This window comes from Mobula birostris, chromosome 21 (assembly GCF_030028105.1).
Source record: "Mobula birostris isolate sMobBir1 chromosome 21, sMobBir1.hap1, whole genome shotgun sequence".
In the NCBI taxonomy this organism is placed as follows: domain Eukaryota; kingdom Metazoa; phylum Chordata; class Chondrichthyes; order Myliobatiformes; family Myliobatidae; genus Mobula; species Mobula birostris.
This window is the reverse complement of record NC_092390.1, coordinates 22,009,321-22,032,665: the sequence shown is the minus strand read 5'-3', so window position 1 is coordinate 22,032,665 and position 23,345 is coordinate 22,009,321. Positions and strand designations below refer to the sequence as shown.

The 23,345-nt window shown below is 39.9% G+C and overlaps 1 protein-coding gene across 5 annotated transcripts in view; it reads left to right on the top strand.

Moving 5' to 3' along the window:
- Positions 1-23,345, top strand: part of mypn (myopalladin) — a 285,202-nt gene that overhangs the window by 157,476 nt on the left and 104,381 nt on the right. For all 5 annotated transcript variants that reach the window (XM_072239158.1, XM_072239157.1, XM_072239159.1 and 2 more), the window contains 2 exons: positions 9,220-9,361; positions 18,959-18,982. In XM_072239158.1, coding sequence (XP_072095259.1) covers positions 9,220-9,361; positions 18,959-18,982 — 166 coding nt within the window. The remainder of the gene's footprint in view (positions 1-9,219; positions 9,362-18,958; positions 18,983-23,345) is intronic.

Sequence of the window (23,345 nt, the reverse complement as noted above, 5' to 3'; positions counted from 1 at the left end):
ATGACCTCCAGCCAAAATAAGTCTCATTGACCACTACTCTCAGTCTTCTGTGGGCAAACCAATTCTGAATCCAAACAGCCAATTCATCATGGATTCCATACATAAACACAACAAAGTATGCCGATGCTGGTAATCCAAAGCAACACACACAAGATGCTGAAGGAACCCAGCAGGTCAGGCAGCATCTATGGAAATTAATAAATGTTTCATGCCGAGACCCTTCTTCAGGACTGAAAAGAAAGAGGGAAGATGCCAGAATAAAAAGACAAGGGAGGGGAAGAAGGATAGCGAGAAAGGAATAAGTGAAGCCAGGTGGGTTGGAAAGATAAAGGGCTGGAGAAGAAGCTAATAGGAGAGTACAGTGGATCACAGGAGAAGGGGACCCAGGGAGAAATTATCAGCAGGTGAGAAAGGTAAGAAGTCAAAGTGGAGAATAGAGGAAGTGGGGAGGGGGGGAGGGAAATCTTTTTTTTACCAGAAGGAGAAATCGATATTTATGCCATCATGTTGGAGGCTGCCCAGACAGAATATAAGGTGTTACTCCTCCACTGTCAGTGTGGACTCATCTTGGTACAAGAGAATGCCATGAACCAACATGTCGGAATGGGAATGGGCATTAAAATATTTGCTCACTGGGAAGTCCCACTTTTGGCGGATGGAGCAGAGGTGCTCAATGGAGTAGTGTCCCAATTTATGATGGGTCTCACCAATGTAGAGGAGGCTGCATCGAGAGCACCAGACGTAAAAGACAATCCCAGCAGATTTGCAGGTGAAGTGTTGCTTCACCTGGAAGGACTGTTTGGGGCCCTGAATGGAGGTGAATGGGCAGGTGTAGCACTTATACTGCTTGCAGGGTTAAGTACCAAGAGGGAGATTAGCGGGGAGGGATAAATGGACAAGGGAATCACTGAGGGAGCGAGGAGGTAAAGATAGGTGTAAGTGGTACGGTCCTTTGGAGATAGCGGATTTTGCGGAGGATGATGTGTTGGATGCGGAGGCTCATGTGGTGGTAGGTAAGGATGAGAGGAATTCTATCACTGTTAAGGCGGTGGGGAGATGAGGTAAGCGTGGATGTTCAGGAAATGGAGGAAGTGCGGGTGAGGGCAGCATCAATAAGGGTAACCCCATTCTTTGAAGAAGGAAGTAACCTCTATTGTCCAGGAAAAGAAAGCCACATCTTAGGAACATATGAAGCAGAGGTGAAGGAACTGAGAAAAGAGAATACTATTTTTACAGGAGACAGGGTGGGAAGAGGTATAATCAAGATGACAGTAGGAATTGGTAAGTTTATAAAAGATGTCGGTTGACAGTTTGTCTCCAGTGTTGGAGACAGAGAGATCGAGAAAGGGGAAGAAGGTATCAGAAATGGACCAAGTGAATTTAAGGGCAGGGTGGAGGTTAGAGGCAAAGTTGATGAAATTGACGAGGTCAGCATGGGTGCATGAAGCAGCATCCAATGCAGTTGTCAGTGTAGTGGGGGAACAGTTAGAGAACATTACCGGGAAGGCTTGGAACATGGACTGCTTTATGTGGCTAATGAAGAGGCAGGCATAGTTGGGGCCCATGCAGGTGCCAGTGGCTACGCCTTGAGTCTAGAGAAAGTAGGAGGAGCTGATGGAAAAATGATTGAGGGTAAGGACCAGTTCTGCCAGATGGAGATGGATAGTGGTGGAGAGGAACTGGTTGGTAGTGTATGGGGACAGAACATACATGATGAAATGAAGTGGCCAGGGCCAGGAAATTGAAAGTTACTGAGGAGATTGACAGTATGAGAAATGTCACGGATGTAAGTGGGAACGGACAGAGATTGATATAAGTGGATCTGTACAGCTCATTCTTCTGGATGAGCTATCCATGAGGGATCTTTTCAAATGTCTTTCTAATATCCAAGTAGAATGCATGTATATAATGTATCAATCACATTTATCACGTCCTTGAAAAACTCAATTGTTAGTAATACAAGACTTGCCCTGCACAAGCCACGCGGACTATCCCTAATAATGAAATGGTTTTCCAAATGCTATAAATCCTATTCCTAAGAATCCTCTCCAATATATTCTCCACCACTGACATGAAACTCTCTAGTCTGTAGTTTCCAGGATTATTCCTATTTTCCTTCTTTAATAATGGAACAACATTAACTACTCACTGGTACTTTAGGACCTCACTTGGGTATAGAGAAGTCATGAAGATACTGGCAGTATCAGCAATCTCATCTCTTGCCTCTTACAATAACCTGGTGTATTAACCATAATGTCCTAGAGACTTATCCAGCTTGATGTTCTTCAAAAGACAGCACTGCCTCTTATCTCAAAATGGTCCAGTATATTAGCATGGTCCACATTGATCTTATTATTCTTCCTTCCTTCTCCTTGGTAAACATTGACACAAAGTACTTATTTAGGACCTTGCTCCATTATCAGACTCCATCTTATATTCCTTTCTTTATCCTTGAGTCGTCTTACCCTCTCTCTGTTATCCTTTTGCTCTTGATGTATGTATATAATGCCTTGGGATTTTCTTGAATTCTACTTGCCCAGGACTTTTTAATGTGCCCTCCTGGCTCTACTCATTCATTTCTTGTGTTCTGTTCTGGCTTCATTTCTGACAAAGAGACTTGGAGACAGTTCCTTGTGGACTTTATGCACCAGATTTAAAAAGTGAGTGGGGCCTGTCAGGATTTGCTATGAAGAGGGAGATTGGGTTATTAGTAATTTAGCAAGGGTCAATAAAAAGAAGTTAGGTTTAAGCAGAGTGGTCATTATTAGAGTGGGCCAGATTTAGAGTTGGAGGCGTAGTTTCAACAATCTTCGGCAAGAACAGGTGGATATTAAGGGTGCTGAGTAGTTTTGGAATCATTTATTTGATTGTAGAACTCAGGCTTAAGAAGTTAGAGCCAAAAGTATAACAAGCTCAGTGAGAAGAGGCTAAGTAATTGACCTAGGTGAGTACATAAATCAAAGGTTTCAGAGAGAAGACACAAGTATAAACAGGTAAGTTTTTTTTGTTGTCTGTAAATCCTTAGTCCTTAAATCAGTATAGGCAGGATTGTGGTTAAGGTGGTGGAACGCTCCTCTGTAAGATGTGGGATTTCAGAGTACCTAACAGTCTCCCTGGTGATTACATCTATGGGAAGTGCATCCAACTTCAACTCCTTCCATAAGCTGAAATTGGAGCTGGAGCTGGACGTACTCAGGACCATCCGGTAGGCTGAAAACGTCACAGATGAAACTTTTACTGAGGTAGTCATACCCAGAGTGCAGGCTTCAGATATTAAATGGCACTGTGGCTGGCTTTGAGGTTTATCAGGGAAGGGTAAAATCAGGCAGAACAATAGTGATGGGAGACTTGATAGTTCGGGACACAGAAAGGAGATTCCATGGCCATACAAGAGATGCCAGGATTGTGTGTCGCCTCCCAGGTGCTATGGTCCAGGATGTCTCAGGTCGACTGCAAAATATTCTCAAGCCAGAGGTCGTAGTGCACACTGGCAACAATGACATAGATAGATAGCGGGAAGAGGTCCTGTGTTGTAAATATAGGGAGTTAGGAAGGAGGCTGAAGAGCAGAACCTCCAAGTTAGTAATATCTGGATTTCTTCTGGTGCTACCTGCTAGTGAGGGCAGGAATAGGAAGATAATGCAGATGAATGAGTGTCCAAGGAAGTGGTGCAGGAAGCAGGGTTTTTATTCCTTGGATCATTGGAAACTCTTCTAGAGCAGGGGTGACCTGTACAAGAGAGATGGATTGCACCTAAACTAGAGGAGAATCAATGTCCTGGCTGGGATATTCGCTGTGGATGTTGTCTACATGGACTTCAGTTAGGTGTTTGATAAGCACCTCATGGAAGGCTCATACAGAAGATTAAGTTTGTACAGGATCCATGGTGAATTGGCTGTTTGGATTGAGAGCTGCCTTGGCCATCGAAAACAGAGGGTAGTGGTCAAAGGGATTTATTCTAGCTAGAGGTCTGTATTTAGTGGTGTTCCACAGGGATCTGTCTTGGTACTTCTGTTGTTTGTGGTGTATATAAATGACCTGGATGGAAATATCAATGCAATACACAGAAAGTGCTCTGGTGAGGGGTCTCAGCCCAAAACATCGACTGTTTATTAATTTCCATAGATGCTGCCTGACATTCTGAGCTCCTCCAGTACTTTGTGTCTGTTGCTCAGGATTTCAAGCATCTGCCGAATCTCTTGTGTTTATGAAAATGTGGATCAGTGAGTTAACAAGTGTGCAGATGATATGAAGATTGGTGGTATTGAGGATAGTGTATAAGACTGATGAAGAATAGAGCGGAATATAGATCAGTTGCATATTGGGCAGAGAAATGGCACATGGAGTTTAAACTGGCCAGATCTGAAGTATTCAACCTTGGTAGGTCAAAACTCAAGAGAAATTACGCATTTAAGCCCAAGACCTTTAGCAATGTTGATGAGCAGAGAGATCATGGGTTCTAAGTTTGTAGATCCCTGAAAATACCTACAGCTTGTTAGGGTGGTTAAGAAAGCTTTATAAAACTCTAGTTAGGCTGCATCTGGAGTATTGTATACAGTTTTGGTCACTCCATTATAAGAAGAATGTCCATCAGACCATAAGGTATAGGAGCAGAATTAGGCCATTTGGGCCATCAAATCTTCTCTGCCATTCCATCATTGCTGACTTATTAGTCTTCAAAACCCCGTTCTCCTGCCTTCTCCTTATAACCTTGACATCTTGACTAATCAAGAACCTATCAAACTCCATTTTAAATATACTCAATGACATGGCCTCCACAGCCATCCATAGTAATGAATTCCACAGATTCACCATCGTCTGGCTAAAGAAATTCCTCCTCATCTCTGTTCTAAATGGATGGCCCTCTATTCTGAAGTTGTGCCCTAGTTCTGGACTCACCCACTATAGGAAGCATCCTCTCCACATCTACTATATCTAGAACTTTCAGTATTCAATAGGCTTCAATGAGATCTCCCCTCATTCTTCTAAAATCCAATGAGTACAGGCCTAGAGCATTACACACTCTTCATACATTAATTCTTTCATTCCCGGAATAATTTTCGTGAACCTCCTCTGGGCCCACCCCAATGCCAGCAGAGCTTTTCTTAGATAAGGTGCTCAAAACTGCTCACAAGTACTCCAAGTGTGGTCCGACCAATGCCATATAAAGGCTTAGCATTACATCCTTGCTTTTATATTCTTCTCCTCTTGAAATTAATGCTAACTTTGTATTTGCCTTCCTTTCCAGTGACTCAAACTGCAAGTTATCCTTTAAAGAATCCTGCATAAGGACTCCCAAGTCCCTTTGCACCTCTGGTTTTTGAATTTTTCCCCATTTATAAAATAGCCTACACCTTTATTTCTTCTTCAAAGCACATGACCATACACTTCCCTACACTACATTCTGCCTTCCATTTCTTTGCCCGTTGTCCCATTCAGTCTAAATTCTTCTGCAGACTCCTTGCTTCCTCAACACTACTTGTCTCGCCACCTATCTTCATATTGTCCACAAACTTGGCCACAAAGCCATCATTTCTGACATCCAAGTCATTGACATATAACATGAAAAGAAGCAGTCCCAACACTGCCCCCCTGCAGCCAACCAGAATAGGCCCCCTTAATTCCCACTCTTTGCCTCCTGCCAATCAGCTAATCCTGTATCTATGCTGGTATCTGTCCTGTAATACCATATGCTCTTGTTAAGCAGCCTCATTGCGGCACCTTGTCAAAGGCCTTCTGAAAATTCAAGTAAAGAGCATCCACTGACACTCCTTTGTCTATTCTACCTGTTATTTTCTCAAAAAATTCCAACAGGTTTGTCAGACAAGATTTCCCCTTCAAGGAAACCATGCTGACTTTGGCCTGTTTTATCACATTACTCCAGGTATCCTGAAACCTCATCCTTAATAATGGATTTCAACATCTTCCCAACCACTGAAGTCAGGCTGTGGCCTATAATTTCCTTCCTTCTGTCTCCATCCCTTCTTAAAAGAGTGGAGTAACAATTGCAATTTTCCAGTCTTCCAGAACCATTTCAGAATCTAATGATTCTTGAAAGATCATTACTAATACTTCCACAATCTCCTTAGCTACCCCTTTCAGAACCCTGGTGTCTAGTCCATATGGAGCAGGACCTACCTTCAGAACTTTCAGCTTCCCAAGCACCTGCTCCTTAGTATTAGCCACTGCATTTACTTCTGCCCCCTGGCGCTCTCAAATTTCTGGCATACTGCTGGTGTCTTCCACAGTGAAGAATGATTCAAACTACTTATTAAGTTTGTCAGCCATTTCTTTGTCACCTATTACTACCCCTTCAGCATCATTTTCTAATGGTCCAATATCCACTCTCACCTCTCCTTTATTCTTTATATATCTGAAAACACTTTTGGTATCCTCTTTTATATTACTGGCTTGCTCACCATCATATTTCGTCTTTTCTCTCTGTAGGAGCCACGCATCTGTTCCCTATCTGCATTGTTGCGTGTTTATCATTTTTATTATGGTAGTTAGTCACATGAGTGGGGGCATGTTAAAAGCAAAGGGAATAAGTTACGTCTGTGCATTGTTCGTAGCAGTTTGCAGCTGAGAGGCCTGTGGACGTCTTATCTTTTGTTCACCACTCTATTATGCTTAACTTGCACTTGGGTATGCTTAAGCTTCATCACTTCAAGATTGTATGTTTGCTAATTGCTAATAAAGAATTGAATACATATCTTTGACTTTTAGAACAATCATATATGGAGCTTAGGGCGTGTCATACAAGCATTACAAATCCATTGGGGTTGCCTGCAGCGGCAACTTGGTTGGGTTAGAATTGGCCACTACACTCTCCTTATGGCTCTTTTAGTTGTCTTCTGCTGTTTTAAAAGCTTCTCAATCCTCTAACTTCCATATATTTTTCCTATATTATATGCCCTCTCTTTTGTTTTTATGATGTCTTTGACATCCCTTGTCAGCCACAGTTCCCACATTCTTCCTTTAGAGTACATTTGCATCTTTGGGCCAGACCTTAATTGCTCATTCTGAATTGCTTGCCAGAAACTCCAGCCATTGCTGTTTTGCTGTCATCCCTGCTAGTCTCCCTTCCAATCGAAATTGCAAGCCCCTCTCTCATGACTCTGTAAGTGCCTTTACTCCACTGTAATACTGATCTGACTTTCTCTTCTTCCTCTCAAACTGCAGGGTGAAGTCCCATATTTTGATCACTGGCTCCTAAGGATTCCTTTACCCCAGCTTCCTTAATCAAATCTGGTTTATTATACAACATACAATCCAGAAAAAAAGCCACCTAAAAATCCATCTCTACAAGGCATTCTACACATTTCCTCTCTTAGTATCTAGCACCAACCAGATTTTCCCATCTTCTTAAGATAAGATAAAACTTTTATTTATCTCAAATGAAATTATTGTTGCAAGGTTGCTCAGTCAGAAATATATATTTTAAAATACAAAATGTAAGCATTGAGGTACAAAAAATACAAAATATGCATTAAAAAGTAATAGCGTGAAATACAGATGTCCAATGCAACCATATGCTTATATACAGTACTTAAGAAGGAGGAGTTGCAGAGTCTTACAGCCACAGGGAGAAAGGATCACCTGTGGTATTCAGTGGTGCACCTTGGTGGAATCAATGTGTTACTAAAGGTGCTCTTCTGTTTGTCCAGTATGTCATGGAGGGGGTGAGAGGGATTGTCCATAAGGCTCCAGAGCTTCTGCAGCATTCTCCTCTCAGACACAAACCCCAGGAAATCCAGTTCTACCCTCAGAGCAGAACCAGCCTTCCTGACGAGCTTATCAATCTTCTTGGCATCAGCTGCTCTCACCCTTCTTTCCCAGCAGACTACAGTGTAGAATAGAATGCTGGCTACCACTGAGTCGTAAAACATCTGCAGTATAGTACTGCAGATGTTGAATGACCAGAGCCTCCTCAGGAAGTACGGTCGTCTCTGCCCTCTCTCGTACAGAGCCTCTGTATTTTTAGTCTAGTCGAACTTGTTGTCCAGGTGACCTCCCAGGTACAACAGAGACCCATATCAGAATCAGGTTTATCATCGCTTACATATGTCATGAAATTTGTTTCTTTAAAATTTGTGGCAGCAGTACAATGCAATACATAAAATCACTACAGTTCTTATGTATATTTTCTAGTATATAGCTAGGGTGAGTAAGACTTTTGCACAGTACTGTAGTGATTTTATGTATTGCACTGTACTGCTGCCACAAATTTAAAAAAAAAACAAATTTCATGACATATGTGAGTGATGATGAACCTGTTTCTGAAATGGGTCTCTATTGTGGACTGAGAGTGGGCAGGGGGCAGGGAGAGGAGAATCATGGTTGGAAGAGGGGAGGGAGCAGGAAGCAGCAGAGCGACATTCTGTAATGATCAATAAACCAATTGTTTGCAATCAAATGACCTTCTCTGGTGTCTCATGGCTGCATGTGTCTGTACCCGTGCCACCCTTCCCCACCCCGACACTCCTTCTCTGCCACCTGTCCCACACCTCTTCCACGGCGCGCCACCCTCACCATTGCCAATGTCCTTTTCTCCTGCCAGATTTACAAACTTGCTGTCTGCTCTATATTGACAATTACAGTACTGATTCAAGTATTGACTGAGTAATTTGTAAAAATGTGGCATCCTGTGATTCACTAACTGAGGCACTGAGTGTAAAGCGGGAAAATTATGTTGCCTGACTTTTGTGTTCAGTACACTGTATAGGTAGTTCATTAGTTGAAAGAAATGTTGAGTGTATTCAAGACAAAGATGGATATGTTTCTTTGGATTCATGAAACTTTGGGTGAGAAAGTGCAGCTGAGGTTATAATACATTAATGATCTTATTGTATGGTGGAGGTTTTGTGTTGCAGTTTGTCCTTTATAGTTAATGATGTCAACATATGGAAATTTGTCATTTATTTTACTCTGTTTATTTACCTCTTGGCCATCTATTATCTTTCCATCATCTGTGTACATCTTTCATTTATATTAATTTGTATCAGAAATTGCTTTACTTTTGTCTACATTTTAAGTTGTAGCAATGTCAGTGTATGTGATGCTAACAAATAACTGCTTGTATTACAATAAGTGAAATGTTCTATAAACTAAGGTATAAAAAGCACATCTGGGTTACATTAGAATATTCCGTAAAGCAAAAATCTAGCAACATATCCTAGAATAAATTGGAGTGATAAATAACATTTGCATGATTTGCAGCCACTGCAAGATGTGACAGCAATAGAGGGACAGCTGGTCGTGTTGGAATGCAGAATAAAAGGAGTACCTTTCCCGAAAATAGAATGGTACAGAGAGGAAACTTTAATAGAAGATTCTCCTGAGTTCCGAATCCTGCAGAAAAGTACGTGTTGTTTATTATAGCAGCAACTAATTAATTTGCCACATTGGAATGCAACTGCCCATTCTGGAATAATTTCTAATGAACTAGTGGGCTTTGTGCAAGCTTATTAACTGATGTGATGAACTGAGTTCCCAAGTTTGCAAGTTTACATTGGAAATGTATTCTGGATAAAAAGTTGGAAGCTTTGGTGAAGTAGCATTTATGTGGCCCAAAGTTCTTTGATGAATCAATAAGAAAATATTGAAAGTAGATTAGTTGGTATATATATGAGCTTCTATAATGCATTTGACAAAGTACCAGGAATTAAAAGGAGAACGTCTGCATGGATACAAAATTAGCTGAGGCAGAAAACAGAAAACATGGCTGAATGGATGTTTTCAAAACTTGAGAGAAGCATGTGGCAGTTTCCCATGGAGATCAGAAATAGAACTACTGACTATTTTCATATATATATTAATGAGTTGGACTTGGGTTTATGCAGCAATAGGCAATCATGATTGGCACTTCCAAAGTTCAGGTACTTCCTGCAAGTATGTTCTGGACTTATGTGGATTTGCTTTAAGACAAGTTGTGCTAAGTGACAGATGCTAGTTCATCTGTCACTCTACATCATTACTACAATCAGTATCAGGGGTAGAGCACATTCTGATCATGTTGGAAGTTTCAAACCCCCCATTAACATCAAAGCAGATTCCTAACTTGGGAATTGGAGGGTAAAGGTAAATGATTATTTTAAATTTACTTTGTTTTAACATTCTAAACTATTTCTTAGTGTTCCATGTATTTTAAATTATTTTGATTTTGTGTCACTTGCATCCATTATAATAACAAATAATACAACTCTCTGAATGTCACAGCATTTAAAAACTTTTAAATTGTGGTAGTGACTCTGACAGGGAACAAAGCAAGGCTGTCAAGAAAAGAGGAAATGTTTGTCAGGGCATTAAGGAAAGAGCCTAAGTCACAAGTCTCGTGAGCCTTACTCGCCTCTGACCTGTTATGCCTTGCTATATACCTCCGATTCAGTTTTACTTCCAGATTTAAAGATCAACTTGATTATCCTTCCATCTCCATCTTAGGTAAGCGTGAATAGGTGGAGACCATTGAATATCGAGGAATATTGAAAGGCCTTGATAGAGCGGACATGGAAAGGATGTGTCTAGAGGGAAATCTAGGACCAGAGGACACAGCTTCAGAATACAAGGACATACAAGGAGAAATTTCTTCAGCCAGAGAGTGATGAAGCTGTGGAATTCATTGCCACAGATGACAGTGGGGGCCAAGTCATTGGGTATACCTAAATTGGAGGTTGAGAGGTTCTACATTAGTAAGGGTGTCAAAAGGTAGAGGGAGAAGGCAGGAGAATGGAGTTGAGAGTGGAAATAAATCAGCAATAATGGAATTGCAGAGCAGACTTGAGGGGCCAAATGGCCCTATTCTGTTCCTATGTCTTAAGGCTTTATGGTCTTATGTACTGTGAGCTATGAATCAAGAATCAAGAACCTGGGCTGACTCTAAAGAACCAAAAAACTCCTTTCAGCTAAACTAAGTGTATTTCAGCATTAGCTGATTAGGTGGTGAGGAGGACATACTTTGTGTGTTGCCAAGATGTGTTTAGGCAGTGAGGAGAGAGAAGTAAAGGCAAAGACTGGTATCCACCTTGCCATCTCAGAGTCATTGTCTCACCAGCTGCACTTATCATTGGCCAGTATTAATATTGAAAAATAAACCTTCAGACTCATTTTGGTTGATTAAGCTGCAAACTTAAGAAGATATGGTAGCATTGGTACATTTCACAGCCAGATATAGTTATGCAACTGGAGTTCTGCACGTTGACCAAGAGAAACAGATTCAAATTTCACCACTGATAGCTTAAGTTATTAAATAAATCTGGAAGTGAAAATGAGTCTTAGTAACAGTACCAGAAACTAATAGATGGTTTAGGAAGTCCATCTCATTCACCATGCCCTTAAGTGAGCAGAGAAGGAAATCTAACATCCCTATCTGGTCTGGTTGGTATATGATTGAAGATCCACCAATTCCCAATCCTCAACCGCATCCTCAGTTCAGAGGTAATTAGGTACGGATACTATATATACCAACATTGCCAGTGACTTCCACATCTAGTTGAAATTATGAATAGAAAGGGACAGTTTTGTCACACACAAGTTTATGAAACTGCAGCTGCTTCTGCTCTGTAATCACTCCTCCCAACCTCCAGAGAATCACAGTTTGATTCTTAGACCCCCGTTCCTTTCTGAAGTCTCACTTAGCCAGAGGCCTCACAATTTCAACTTTTATCATCCTCTTAGTCATTGTGCCCACAATCTGGCAGAGCCCCACACACCCTCCTTGATGAACCGCTTCAGCAACTCTTCCACTGCCCTTTGATACCTGTTTCTTTACTTTCCAGTCTCCCTCTGCCTCACAGCCAAGAAAAACATTCTCACCTTTTAAGTAAGTAATAAAAATCTTTAAAAGAGATTAAAATGTATAGGATTTTTATCATTTACAAATACATCTTTATTCAGGTATAAAATTTCCCCTATTCAATTTTCCTCTTCTTTGCATCTAATGAAACAGCAAAGCAACCTGATCAACGTGAATGTGTGGATGGTCCATTAAGTGGATTAAGGTTAAACTCTGAGGACATTTGTAGATTAGTTGCACTTATCTATGAAAATTTAATTTCCAATTTAAAAGCTATCATAGAATACAGAACTATATGGAACAGGAACAGGCCCTTAGGCCCATGATTTATCAAACTAATTACACTCATAGTTATAAGAGAACTAAACTAGTCCCTTCTGCCTACGAAAGTCCATATCCCTCCATTCAAGTACCTAAGAGCCTGTTAAATGCCCCTGTCATATTTGCCTCTACTACCAATGCTTGGAATACATTTCAGAAGTCCACCACTCTGTGTAAGAAAAACACTCACGCATTATCCTGTGAAATTACCCTCTCTCCTGTACAAAAAGGATAGATTACACCTGAGTCTGATGGGGGAACCATTATCCTTACATGCAGGTTTGCTACAGCTGTTGGGAAGGATTTAAACTAATTTGGCAGGGGAATGGGAAATGGAGTGATAGGGCTGAGGAAGTGTAACATGGGGACAAAATTAAAAAGGGTGATGAATACAGGACTGAAAATGTTGTATTTGAAAGCACATAGCACACAGAATAAGGTAGATGATTTTGTAGTGCAATTAGAGATTGGCAGTTACCTATGGCTTTTTAGAGTAGTTTGTGGTTGAGCCCACTAGGGGAAAGGTAATTCTGGATTGGGTGTTGTGTTATGAACTAGATTTGATTAGCTATCTGAAAGTAAAGGAAACCTACGGAGCTAATAATCATAATATGATAGAATTCACCCTGCATTTCGTGGGAGAAGATAAAGTCAGATGTATCACGGGATTAAAGGGAATTACAGAGGCATGAAAGAGGAGCTGCCAAAATTGAATGAAAGGGGACACTAGCAGGAATGACAGCAGAACAGCAATGGCTGAAATTTCTGCGGGCAATTTGGAAGGCGCAGAATAGATACATCCCAACGATGAAGAATTATTTTAAAGAGAAGATGAGACTGACAAAGGAAGTTAAAAACAGCATAAAAGCAAAAAGAGGGCATATAATATAGCCAAAATTAGTGGGAAGTTAAAGGGTAAGAAAGCTTTTCAAAAGCAACAGAAGGAAACTAAAAAAATAGCCATAAGGATAGTATACAAAGATAAGTGGAGGGGCAGGTAGTTTTGAGGAATCATGGAGTCTGCAGAATGACTGGACAGATTAGAAGAATGGGCAAAGAAGTTGCAGATGGAATATAGTGTAGGGAAGTTTATGGTCATGCACTTTGATAGAAGAAATAAAGGCATAGACTGTTTTCTAAAAGGGGAGAAAATTAAAAAATCAGACATATAAAGGGACTTGAGAGTCCTTGTGCAGGATTCCTGAAAGGTTAACTCGCAGATTGAGTTGGTGGCAAGGAAGGCAAATGCAATATTAGCATTCATTTCATGAGGACTAGAACGTAAGAGCAAGGATGTGACTCTGCGGCTTTATAAGTCATTGGTCAGACCGGACTGATTATCGAAAGCAGTTTTGGTCACCTTAACTAAGAAAAGATGCCTTGGTAGTGGAGAAGGTCCAGAGGAGGTTCACGAGAATAATTCCTGGAATGAAAGGGTTATTGTATGAAGAGCGTTTGATTGCTCTGAGCCTGTACTCATTTGAGTTTAGAAGAATGAGGGAGCATCTCATTGAAACCTATCAAACCTTGAAAAACCTACATAGAGTGGATGTAGAGAGGATGTTCCCTATAGTGGTGAATCTAGGACCAAAGGGAACAGCTTTGTGCAGGATAGAGGGATGTCCATTTAGAACAGATATGAGGAGGAATTTTTTAGCTGGAATGTGATGAATTTGTGGATTTCATTGCCACGATGGCTGTGGAGGCCAAGTAATTGAGAATACTTAAAGCAGGGGTTAATAGGTTTTTGGTTTGTCAGGGTGTCAGAGGTTATGGGGAAATCACCAAATGGCCAAATTCATTTCATGAGGACCCTGCCATTTCATCATGGCTGATCCCTCTCAGCCCCAGTCTACTGCCTTCTCCCCATATCCCTTCATGCTCTGACTTAATATATACCCAATGACTTTGCCTCCACAGCCACCTGTGACAATGAATTCCACAGATTCACCACTCTCTAGCATAAGAAATTACTCTTCATCTCTGTTCTAAGTGGTCGCCCTTCTCTTCTGAGGCTGTGTCCTCTGGTCCTAGACTCTCCCACCATAGGAAATACAGGAATTTGGCCATAATAATTTCCATATGGCATTTTCCTGTCATATCTGGTGATCTTTTACATCTTTCACCATGCCACCAGTCTTTGTGTTGTCTAGCAAACTTACAAACCACTTCATCCAAATCATTTCAAGTTTCGCAAACCACAGAATTCCAGTACGGATACCTGCTGCACATTGACCATTACCCTCTGTCTTCTATGGGCAAGCCAATTCCTAATCCAAAAAATTGTGTCACAGTGGATCCTATGCATCTGAGTCATTTGGATGAACCTACCATATGGAACCTTGCCAAATGTCTTACTAAAATCCATGGAAATAACGTCAAGCCCTCCCTTTATCATTCACCTCCTTGAAAAACTTAAGTTGGCAAGACAAGTCTTACCCAACACTAAGTCAAGCTGACGATTCCCAATTAAGCCATTGTTCTCCAAATCCTCCCTAAGAATCCTCTTTTAACAACTTTCCTACTATCAGCATGAATCCTACCAGTGCCAGGATTATCGCTATCCGCCTTCTTAAAGAACAAAACAACGTAGTTACTCACCAGTCCTCTGGGTCTTCTCATCTAACTAGAAGTAACAAAGATCTTTGTCAAGGCACCAGAAATCCCATCTCTTGGCTGTCTCATAAACCTGCGGTGTATCCCATCAGACTCTGGGGACTTCTCCACCTTCATGTTCTTCAAGAGATCCAAATTACCTCTTCCTTAATTTCAAACACCCTAGCATATTAGCATATTTCACAACGAGCCCACTATCCTATATTTCCTTCACCTTGGTAAATATGAACACAAAACATTTTTTGATTGTTACCCATATACCTTTGCTTCCAGGCACATGTCCTCTCTTTTATTCTACCCTCTCCCTAGTTTTCCACTTGCTCTTAATGTAAGTGCAGAGTGTCTTGGGATTCTATTTAATCCTACTTGCCAAGGATCTTTTATGAGTCCACCTAGTTCTCTAAATTACTTTCTAGAATACTTTTCTAATTTTCTTCACAATTCTTTTGGGCTCCATTTGATTTTTACTTTCTAAACCTTATATACACTTCCTTTTTCTCCTTGACTAAATTCATCATCTCTCTCAATATCTAAGGTTCCTTTATCTTGCCAATATTATCCTCCTTTCTTCAAGTTCAAGTTTAATTGTCATTATTATCACACATGAATATCCATGAATACATCCAAATGAAAGCATTACTCCAGAACCAAGGTGTAAAACATAGTACCAACAGTCACACACAGCACAAGGCACATATAAGATAGCAAGGACATATAAAATGTCAGTAAAATACAGTCACACAAAAAAATAGTACAAGACTCTGAGTCCATGAATGTTGCAGCAACCTGGAGTCAAACACAATACGGCTTGTCTTTTGATGAGCAAATACTGCAGGCTGCACCAACTCCAATGCCTCTCTCTTGGATGGCTGTAACAGGTGTCATTGCAGCTTGAGGCCTAGTCTTCACTATGACCAAGGCCACGCAGCTGCCCCACCACCCGCCAATAAATCAATGAAATGGACTTGCAGCATTCCACATTAACAATATCCAACAGGGTCTTGCAATTACAAGAAAAGTGACTAAGACAACCACTCCCTGTTAGGTTTCACACCGAATTCTCTGCGGCCTCTCTGAAGCAGGCAGCAGCATGACCTGCACCGTCCAGTTTCTCTACCAACGACTAACTTGCTGATGGGGTAGACCTGTAGTACTTTAAATTCTTAATGTCCAGCAAGGTCTTGTAAACATAAGAATATGTTTTAAAAAAAACTCTTTTGGTTGGTCCCATAGAAACTGCTGTGACCAAGGGTATCATCATCTTACTGGAACACACCTGTTCTATACATTTTGCAGTTGATCTTTAAATGCCCTCTTCATATCAGATGTGGACTTGTCCAGAAGCAGCTGTTCCCAATTAACTCTCACTGGTTCCTGTGTAATATTCTTATAATTTGTTCTTTTCCAATTTAATACTCTCCTGCAAGGTACATATATATCCTTATTTCTTTAAATTTATGGAATTGTGATCTCTCATTCTTAAAATGTTCTCACACTGAAAGTTCAATCACCTGGCCAAGCTCATTTCCCAAATATCAGTCCAGTATGGCCTCTCCTTTAATTGGACCACCTATATGCTGATCTTGGATGCATCTAACAAATATTGTTCCACCTAAATCCCTTGCACAAAGGAAGTTCCAGTTTATGTTGGGGAAGTTGAAGTCACTCACTATTATGATACAATGCTGTTGTTTTTGCACCTTTCCCTAATCTGCCTATATATTTGTCTGTTAATGTCATGATGGTTACTTGGGGGGTCTGTAGTATAACCCCATCAGAGTGATTACACTTTTCCTATTTTTTAATTTTTCCCATGTAAACTCAATGGATGAACCCTCCATTATGTCCTCTCCGAGTGCAGCTCTGATGTCCCTAATGAATAATGCATCTCCCCCTCCCCACCTGCCTCTCTATCTTTACTAAAAATAGAAACCCCGGAATGTTAAATATCTGGTTCTTTCCCTCTCAATCAAGTCTCTGTAATAGTCACATTATAGTTCCACATACAATTCAGTTCTGAGGTCACCTTCCTTGTCCTTAATACTCTTAGCATTAACATAAGCACACTTCAAGCTATGCATCCCATCTTGCCTCTTATCTTGTCTCTGCCCGTCCTTCTTTATTAACTTACTGGTCGTGACATTTACCTTCCTTTCTGTCCCTCCACTTACTGATCTAGTGCTTTGGATTTCAGGTTTATCATACTGATAATCCTCTTTTTTGGATCAGAAAAGAGTTGATTGAAGTAGTCAGGAGAAACCAACAGAAAATACTGGGCTCATGTTTTATCATTTATGTTCCAATATATTAATGACATATTATTGGATTTACTATCATGCAGTTTAATATGCCAAGCCCTATAGTGTAGTTCTCTCACCATAGCACACCCTAGACCTAGACTGAGCTATAGGTTTGAATCCTTTCCTTAATTTCACTGAGCAAATATCACCTCCTACTCACTAATGCAGGTGTGCCAAAAAATCTTTGGTGAAGCTTGAATCACTGGCAGCAAAGGTCATCTATCAGTACAAGGATGGAAGATTTCTCATGCCTGGCACTGCAATAAATGAGTGATTTACCAGCAAAGGCTGTTAGTGAGCAGGCAGTTGAAATCTGGCTTCTTGTGCTTTGGTCAGGCAACCTTCTGACAGGAAAAGAAGGTAAATGTTTACTTAATGATGGTCCAAGAGCAGATTTCCAGTGTAAATGTTGGGAAATTTTATCAATGTCCTGCTTCACCAGTGTACAGAAACTAGCTGGTAATAAAATATGGGCTTTCAAATTATGGCCCATTGATGCCAGAAACTCCAGGGCATTTAATGGAGTAAAAAGGCTGGCATTTACCTGTTCTTCCTTTTTAAATAGCTTTCATAGTATGATAACCTAATAAAAGGCCATTCACCCTGTTTATGCTACTTTTTAAAATATAGGACACCACAGGAACAAGTTGTTTGGTTGTTGCTAACATTTTTTTGACCAAATTATATTAACAACTGTGCAGTTGAAACAAATAGATATGCAAAGATAGGTTTACCTATTCAATTAATCTCATGCTCCTCCTCTCTCCCTAAAGCCTGGGGGGAAAAAATCGCGTCCAATATGTTGATAGTGTATTGCACTAATGTTTAGTATTTATAGTTTGTCGTGATCTTAAATAGTGCAACCTCATTTACTCTCCAGTAAATTAAGCAAATTTCTGATCTATTGAGTCTTAATCCTTCAAAATTTCTACAATATCTTAATATCATCTGTCAATTAAGACACCCTAGTCTTCCAGAACTAAAGGCTGTCATTCCTGTAAACCCTGTTTACACCCTGGCTAAATTCATGACATCCTAATATGTTCATATCACCTGATCTGAGTAAGTATCTTAAGGATCAATGGCCTAAAACTCGACATAAAATGTTTTAAAATATCCTTTTTAACATTATCCTTTGATCATCTCTCCACATAGATTGCATCCAAAGAGCCTTTCAAAAATACAAAAAATAATCCTACCACTTTAAACATGTGGAGCAAATAGAGGAGAAATCTGGAATATAGACAATATACGAGCTGATTCCAACACTTAGGATTCATTATGCTTACGTATATGAATGAGAACAGTACCAAACAAAATATGTCATATGTCTCACAGTTTTTCATGATTTCAAGGGCCTCTATGAATACCCCAGTAAATTACTTGTATTTGGAAATTCCATCTTTATGACAAAGAAGAGGTCAAAAGTAAGAGGCAGTTGCAATGAATATACAAGAGAATATAAAGAATATATCAGGAACTTTTATATTAATCACTGTCAGGTAACCAACCTCAAATTTTTGAATTCTACAATAAGCAGAAATCTCTAGATGAACTGAGGCTGCGGCTGTTTGCTATAATTAGATTTGCTTCTTTAAAAGGGAATGATTGCTTGCAGAATCATAACATTGTGCAGTATAGCTACTAAAAGCAAACTCAGCTGACTTGTGAACAATCTCAAAAGAGGCTTACTTGGCAATGATTCTAAATATTTTAAAGTATAACTTCCACAGGAGTTAAATACTTTTAGTTCTCTAACATTAAAACTATTCACCAATTTTGAACAGATTCAAATGAATTTTATTTGCAACATGTATGTTTTATTCTTTAAATAACCACTCTTTAAATGCTTACCATTTTTAAAAAAAAGATAGTTGTCCTAATGGACTTTTACTTTTTGTCCTTTCCTGTTTGCTTTTTATTGATGTAGAGCCAAGATCAATGAGCGATTCAGGTGAGTGTTTGGATATTTTGCAATTTATGGGATTTTCATGTAGTGCATATTTAGGTAAAATTAGCAAGAATTGTAGTAATTAACAATTTATTTAAAGGAAGAAGATATCAATGATCATTCTGCACTTTTTCTGTAAATTCATTTGTACAATGGTGAGAAACTAAAAGCAAATGTAGCAAAATCACAATCTTAAAAGATTACTGGGACTGTAGAAAGACTATAATACCATCTACAATGTCATTATGATATTTAAAAGCTTAATTATGAGATTCATAATGATGATTAGTACCCAATAGTACCACATTTACAGAATAATTTCAGCCTGAATACAAACTCAAGGCCCTGGTTAACAATTTGGTGAGACTCCCAACATTACTGGCTTTATTCAAACATTTTTTGGACTGAAAGAAATCAAAATATAGAGAGGCATTTCCATACTGAATTTCATGGCCACAGGTTTCACAGTGCTTCACGGACAATGGCACAGTAGCTTTGGACATGATCACTTTTCTAATACAGCAAATATATGCACAACAGTGTGAAAATAACCAGATAATTCATTTGCATGTTGTCAGTTGAAGGAAAAATATTGATCACAACACTTTTTACACTTTAATTTACAGATTATTATTGGGGTATTGCATTGGATTTTGACACTTTGCCTATCAGAGGGCCTGAGTGGGCCTCGGACTGGTCATTGGAGAAAGGGTCCCCAGGGTAGGTGAGAGAGCCATTAGAGGGTTGTGTTCATCAAGGTATCTGAGAGTTGTGCTGGAACAGATTAGGAGAAGAGGTCAGTTGGAGAGGAGACGAAAACATAAGTATGAGAGTTACCTTAATGTGTGAGTCTAGAGCAGTAAAAATCCAATTTTTCTCTGTATGATCATCCAAATGAACCATGTATGGACAATGTAACTTTAAGCATATCTGGTCTTTAGATCACTTTAGACATGAGGTTGTTCTAGCAGGCAAGCTGAAGGAGATTCCCAAAGGTTTCTACAGGTATATTAAGAGCACAAGGATAGCAAGGGATAGAATTGGTCCTCTTGAAGATCAGCATGGTCATCTATGCATTGAGCTGAATGAGATATGGGAAAGTCTCTAAAAATAAGTTGGAAAATTATTGACCAGTAAAGCTAACATCAGTAGTGGGTAAGTTATTGGAAGGTATTCTGAGAATTGAATTGAATTGACATTATTTCTTACATCCTTCATATACATGAGGAGTAAAAATCTTTATGTTACATCTCCATCTAAATGTGCAATGTGCAATTTATAGTAAATAGTATGTTCAACAGGACAGTCAATATAATATAGAAATACAATTGTATCAGCATGAAATAATGAGTCTGATGGTCTGGTGGAAGAAGCTATCCCAGAGTCTGTTGGTCCTGGCTTTTATGCTGCGGTACCGTTTCCTGGATGGTAGCAGCTGAAACAGTTGGTGGTTGGGGTGACTCGGGTCCCCAGTGATCCTTCAGGCCCTTTTTACTCACCTTTCTTTGTAAATGTCTGAATAATGGGGAAGTTCACATCTACAGATGCACTGGGCTGTCTGCACGACTCTCTGTAGAGTCCTGCGATTGAGGGAAGGACAGTTCCCATACCAGGCAGTGATGCCACGTGTCTGGATGCTCTCAGTTGTGCTCCTGTAGAAAGTTCTTAGGATATAGGGGCCCACACCAAACTTCTTCAACTGGCTGAGGTGAAAGAGGTGCTGTTGTGCCTTTTTCACCACACAGCCGATGTATATAGACCACATGAGATCCTCGGTGATGTGTATACCAAGGAACTTAAAGCTGTTCACTCTCTCAACCCCAGATCCATTGATGTCAACAAAGGGTTAGCTTGTCTTCATTCCTCCTGTAGTCCACAACCAGCTCCTTTGTTTTTGTGACATTGAGGGAGAGGTTGTTTTCTTAACACCACTGTGTCAGTGTAATGACTTCTTCAGGCTGCCTCATTATTATTTGGGATTAGGCCAATTAGCATAGTATCATCAGCAAAATTAATTATCAGATTGGAGCTGTGGGTGGCGACTCAATCATGGGTATACAGAGAATATAGGAGGGGGCTTAGGACACAACTCTGAGGGGCACCTATGACCTGTGTTGAGGGTCAGAGGAGCAGAGGTGAAGGAGCCCACTCTTACCACCTGCTGACAATCTGACTAGCAACCAAATATATAAATATTTAGATAGACAAGAACTGATTAGGGTTAGTCAATATGACTTTGTGGTGGGGTAGGTTGTGTCAAACCAATGTTAGTGTTTTACAGGGAAGTTACCAAGAAAGTTGATGAAGGCATGGTAGTGGATGTGGTTTACATGGACTTTAACAGAACCTTTGATAAGGTCCCACATGGGAGGTTGGTCAAGAAGGTTCATCACTTGGCATTCAGGATAAGGTAGTAAATTGAATGATGACTTCATAGGAGAAGTCAGAGAGCAGTAATAGATGGTTGCCTCTCTGACTGGAGGCCTGTGACTAGTGATGTGCCATAGGGATTGGTGCTGGGTCCATTGTTGTTTGTCATCCATATCAACAATCTGGATGATAATGTAAACAGGATTAGCAAATTTTCAAGTGACGCCAAGATTAGAGGTGCAGTGGACAGCGAGGAAGGCTACCAAATCTTGAAGAGGGAACTGGACCAGCTGGAAAAATGGTAGATAGAATTGAAAGCAGACAAGTGTGAGTTGTTGCACTTTGAGAGGACAAACTATGGTAAGACTTACATGGTGAGTGGTAGGACACTGAGGAATGTGGTAGAATAGAGGGATTTTGGAATTATGATCCATAATTCCTTGAAATTGGTGTCACAGTTAGATAGGGTTGTAAAGAGAGCTTTTGTCACATTGTCCTTCATAAATCAAAGTATTGAGTACAGGAGTTAGAATATTATGTTGAAGCTGTATGAGACAGTGAGGCCTAATTTGGAGTATTGTGTCCAGTTCTGGTCACCTACTTACAGGAAAGATATCAATACGGTTGAAAGCTTGCAAAGGATATTTACAAAGATGTTGCCAGAACTTCAGGACCTAAGTATAGGAAAAGGTTGAATAATTGTATTCCTTAGAGCATAAGAGAATGAGGGAAGATTTGGTAGAGGTATACAGAATTATGAGGGGCATAGATGGGGTAGATCCAAGCAGGCTTTTCCGACTGAGGTTAGGTGAGACGACAATTAGAGATCATGGGTTAAGGATGAAAGGTAAAATGTTTAAGGGGAATATGAGGGGGAATTTCTTCACTCTGAGGGTGATGAGAATGTGGAACAAGCTGCCAGTGGAAGTAGTGAAAGTGGGTTCAGTTTCAGTATTTAAGAAAAAGTTGGATAGGCACATGGGAAGGGTATAGAGGGCTATGGTCTGGGTGCAGGTTGATGGGACTAAATTGTTATGACTAGATGGGCTGAAAGGCCTGTTTCTGTGCTGTGTAGTACTCTATGACTCTGACTCAATGATGTAAGAGCAACACCAGGAAGAACTTCATTGAAATCCCAACGTGACATGCAATGAATCAGAAGTTTTTAATTACTTGATGTTGAAATAACTAGCAATATGTGATCAAATGTCTCTGCCTATAAATAAAATTTAATGCCAATAGTACATGACTAACATGGCCAATTGAAGAAAACTAAGGATTGGCAAATGCATGTGCTACATTGTCAATATGTTTATGGATTTCTTCTTCTGGACTCTTAACCTCTTTTTGCTGCCAAATCCAATGGCCTATGGAGTTCAAATCCTCACATAATTTCTCTTGTATTGCTATGACATTTCTCCTGGATGGCTCATTACAGTAACAAAGATGTTAATCTCGAATGTGTTCAGAATCTTATATTCAATGTTTTTAAAAAAATTCAATTGCACATGTTAGGTCTCAATTAATCTCAGGTTTAGCGATTAAAGATTATTTTTGTGTTTTCACTTCATTGGACCATTTTATGAAATGCAAGTTGTGAATTTATAGGCTATAGGGGCACTTGCTTTTGGCATAAGCATTGAACACTAAATGCATTAATGATACATTTTGTGGTGATTTACCTGTCATGATCTTACAAATGACCAGACGTTCTGTCTCGTCGTACCACAATTGAAAAGTGTCATAAGTGGCTTAGGCTAAGCTGTTCAGTTTGTTTGCTTGTCTAGATTTTATCTCTATTGTGCCTTGAAGACCTGTCTTTCCAAAGATGGTTTGTAATATTTCATTACTTGGCTGATTAAAGCCTTTGTAGAATATTGAAGCAACTTAGTGATGAATAACTCTGAACCTCCTTAGATGCCAGTGAGGAATATAACTTTCTTGAATTAGTTTTATTTTCATTGTTCCTAGTTTCTAGTCTCAGGTATGGCATTCT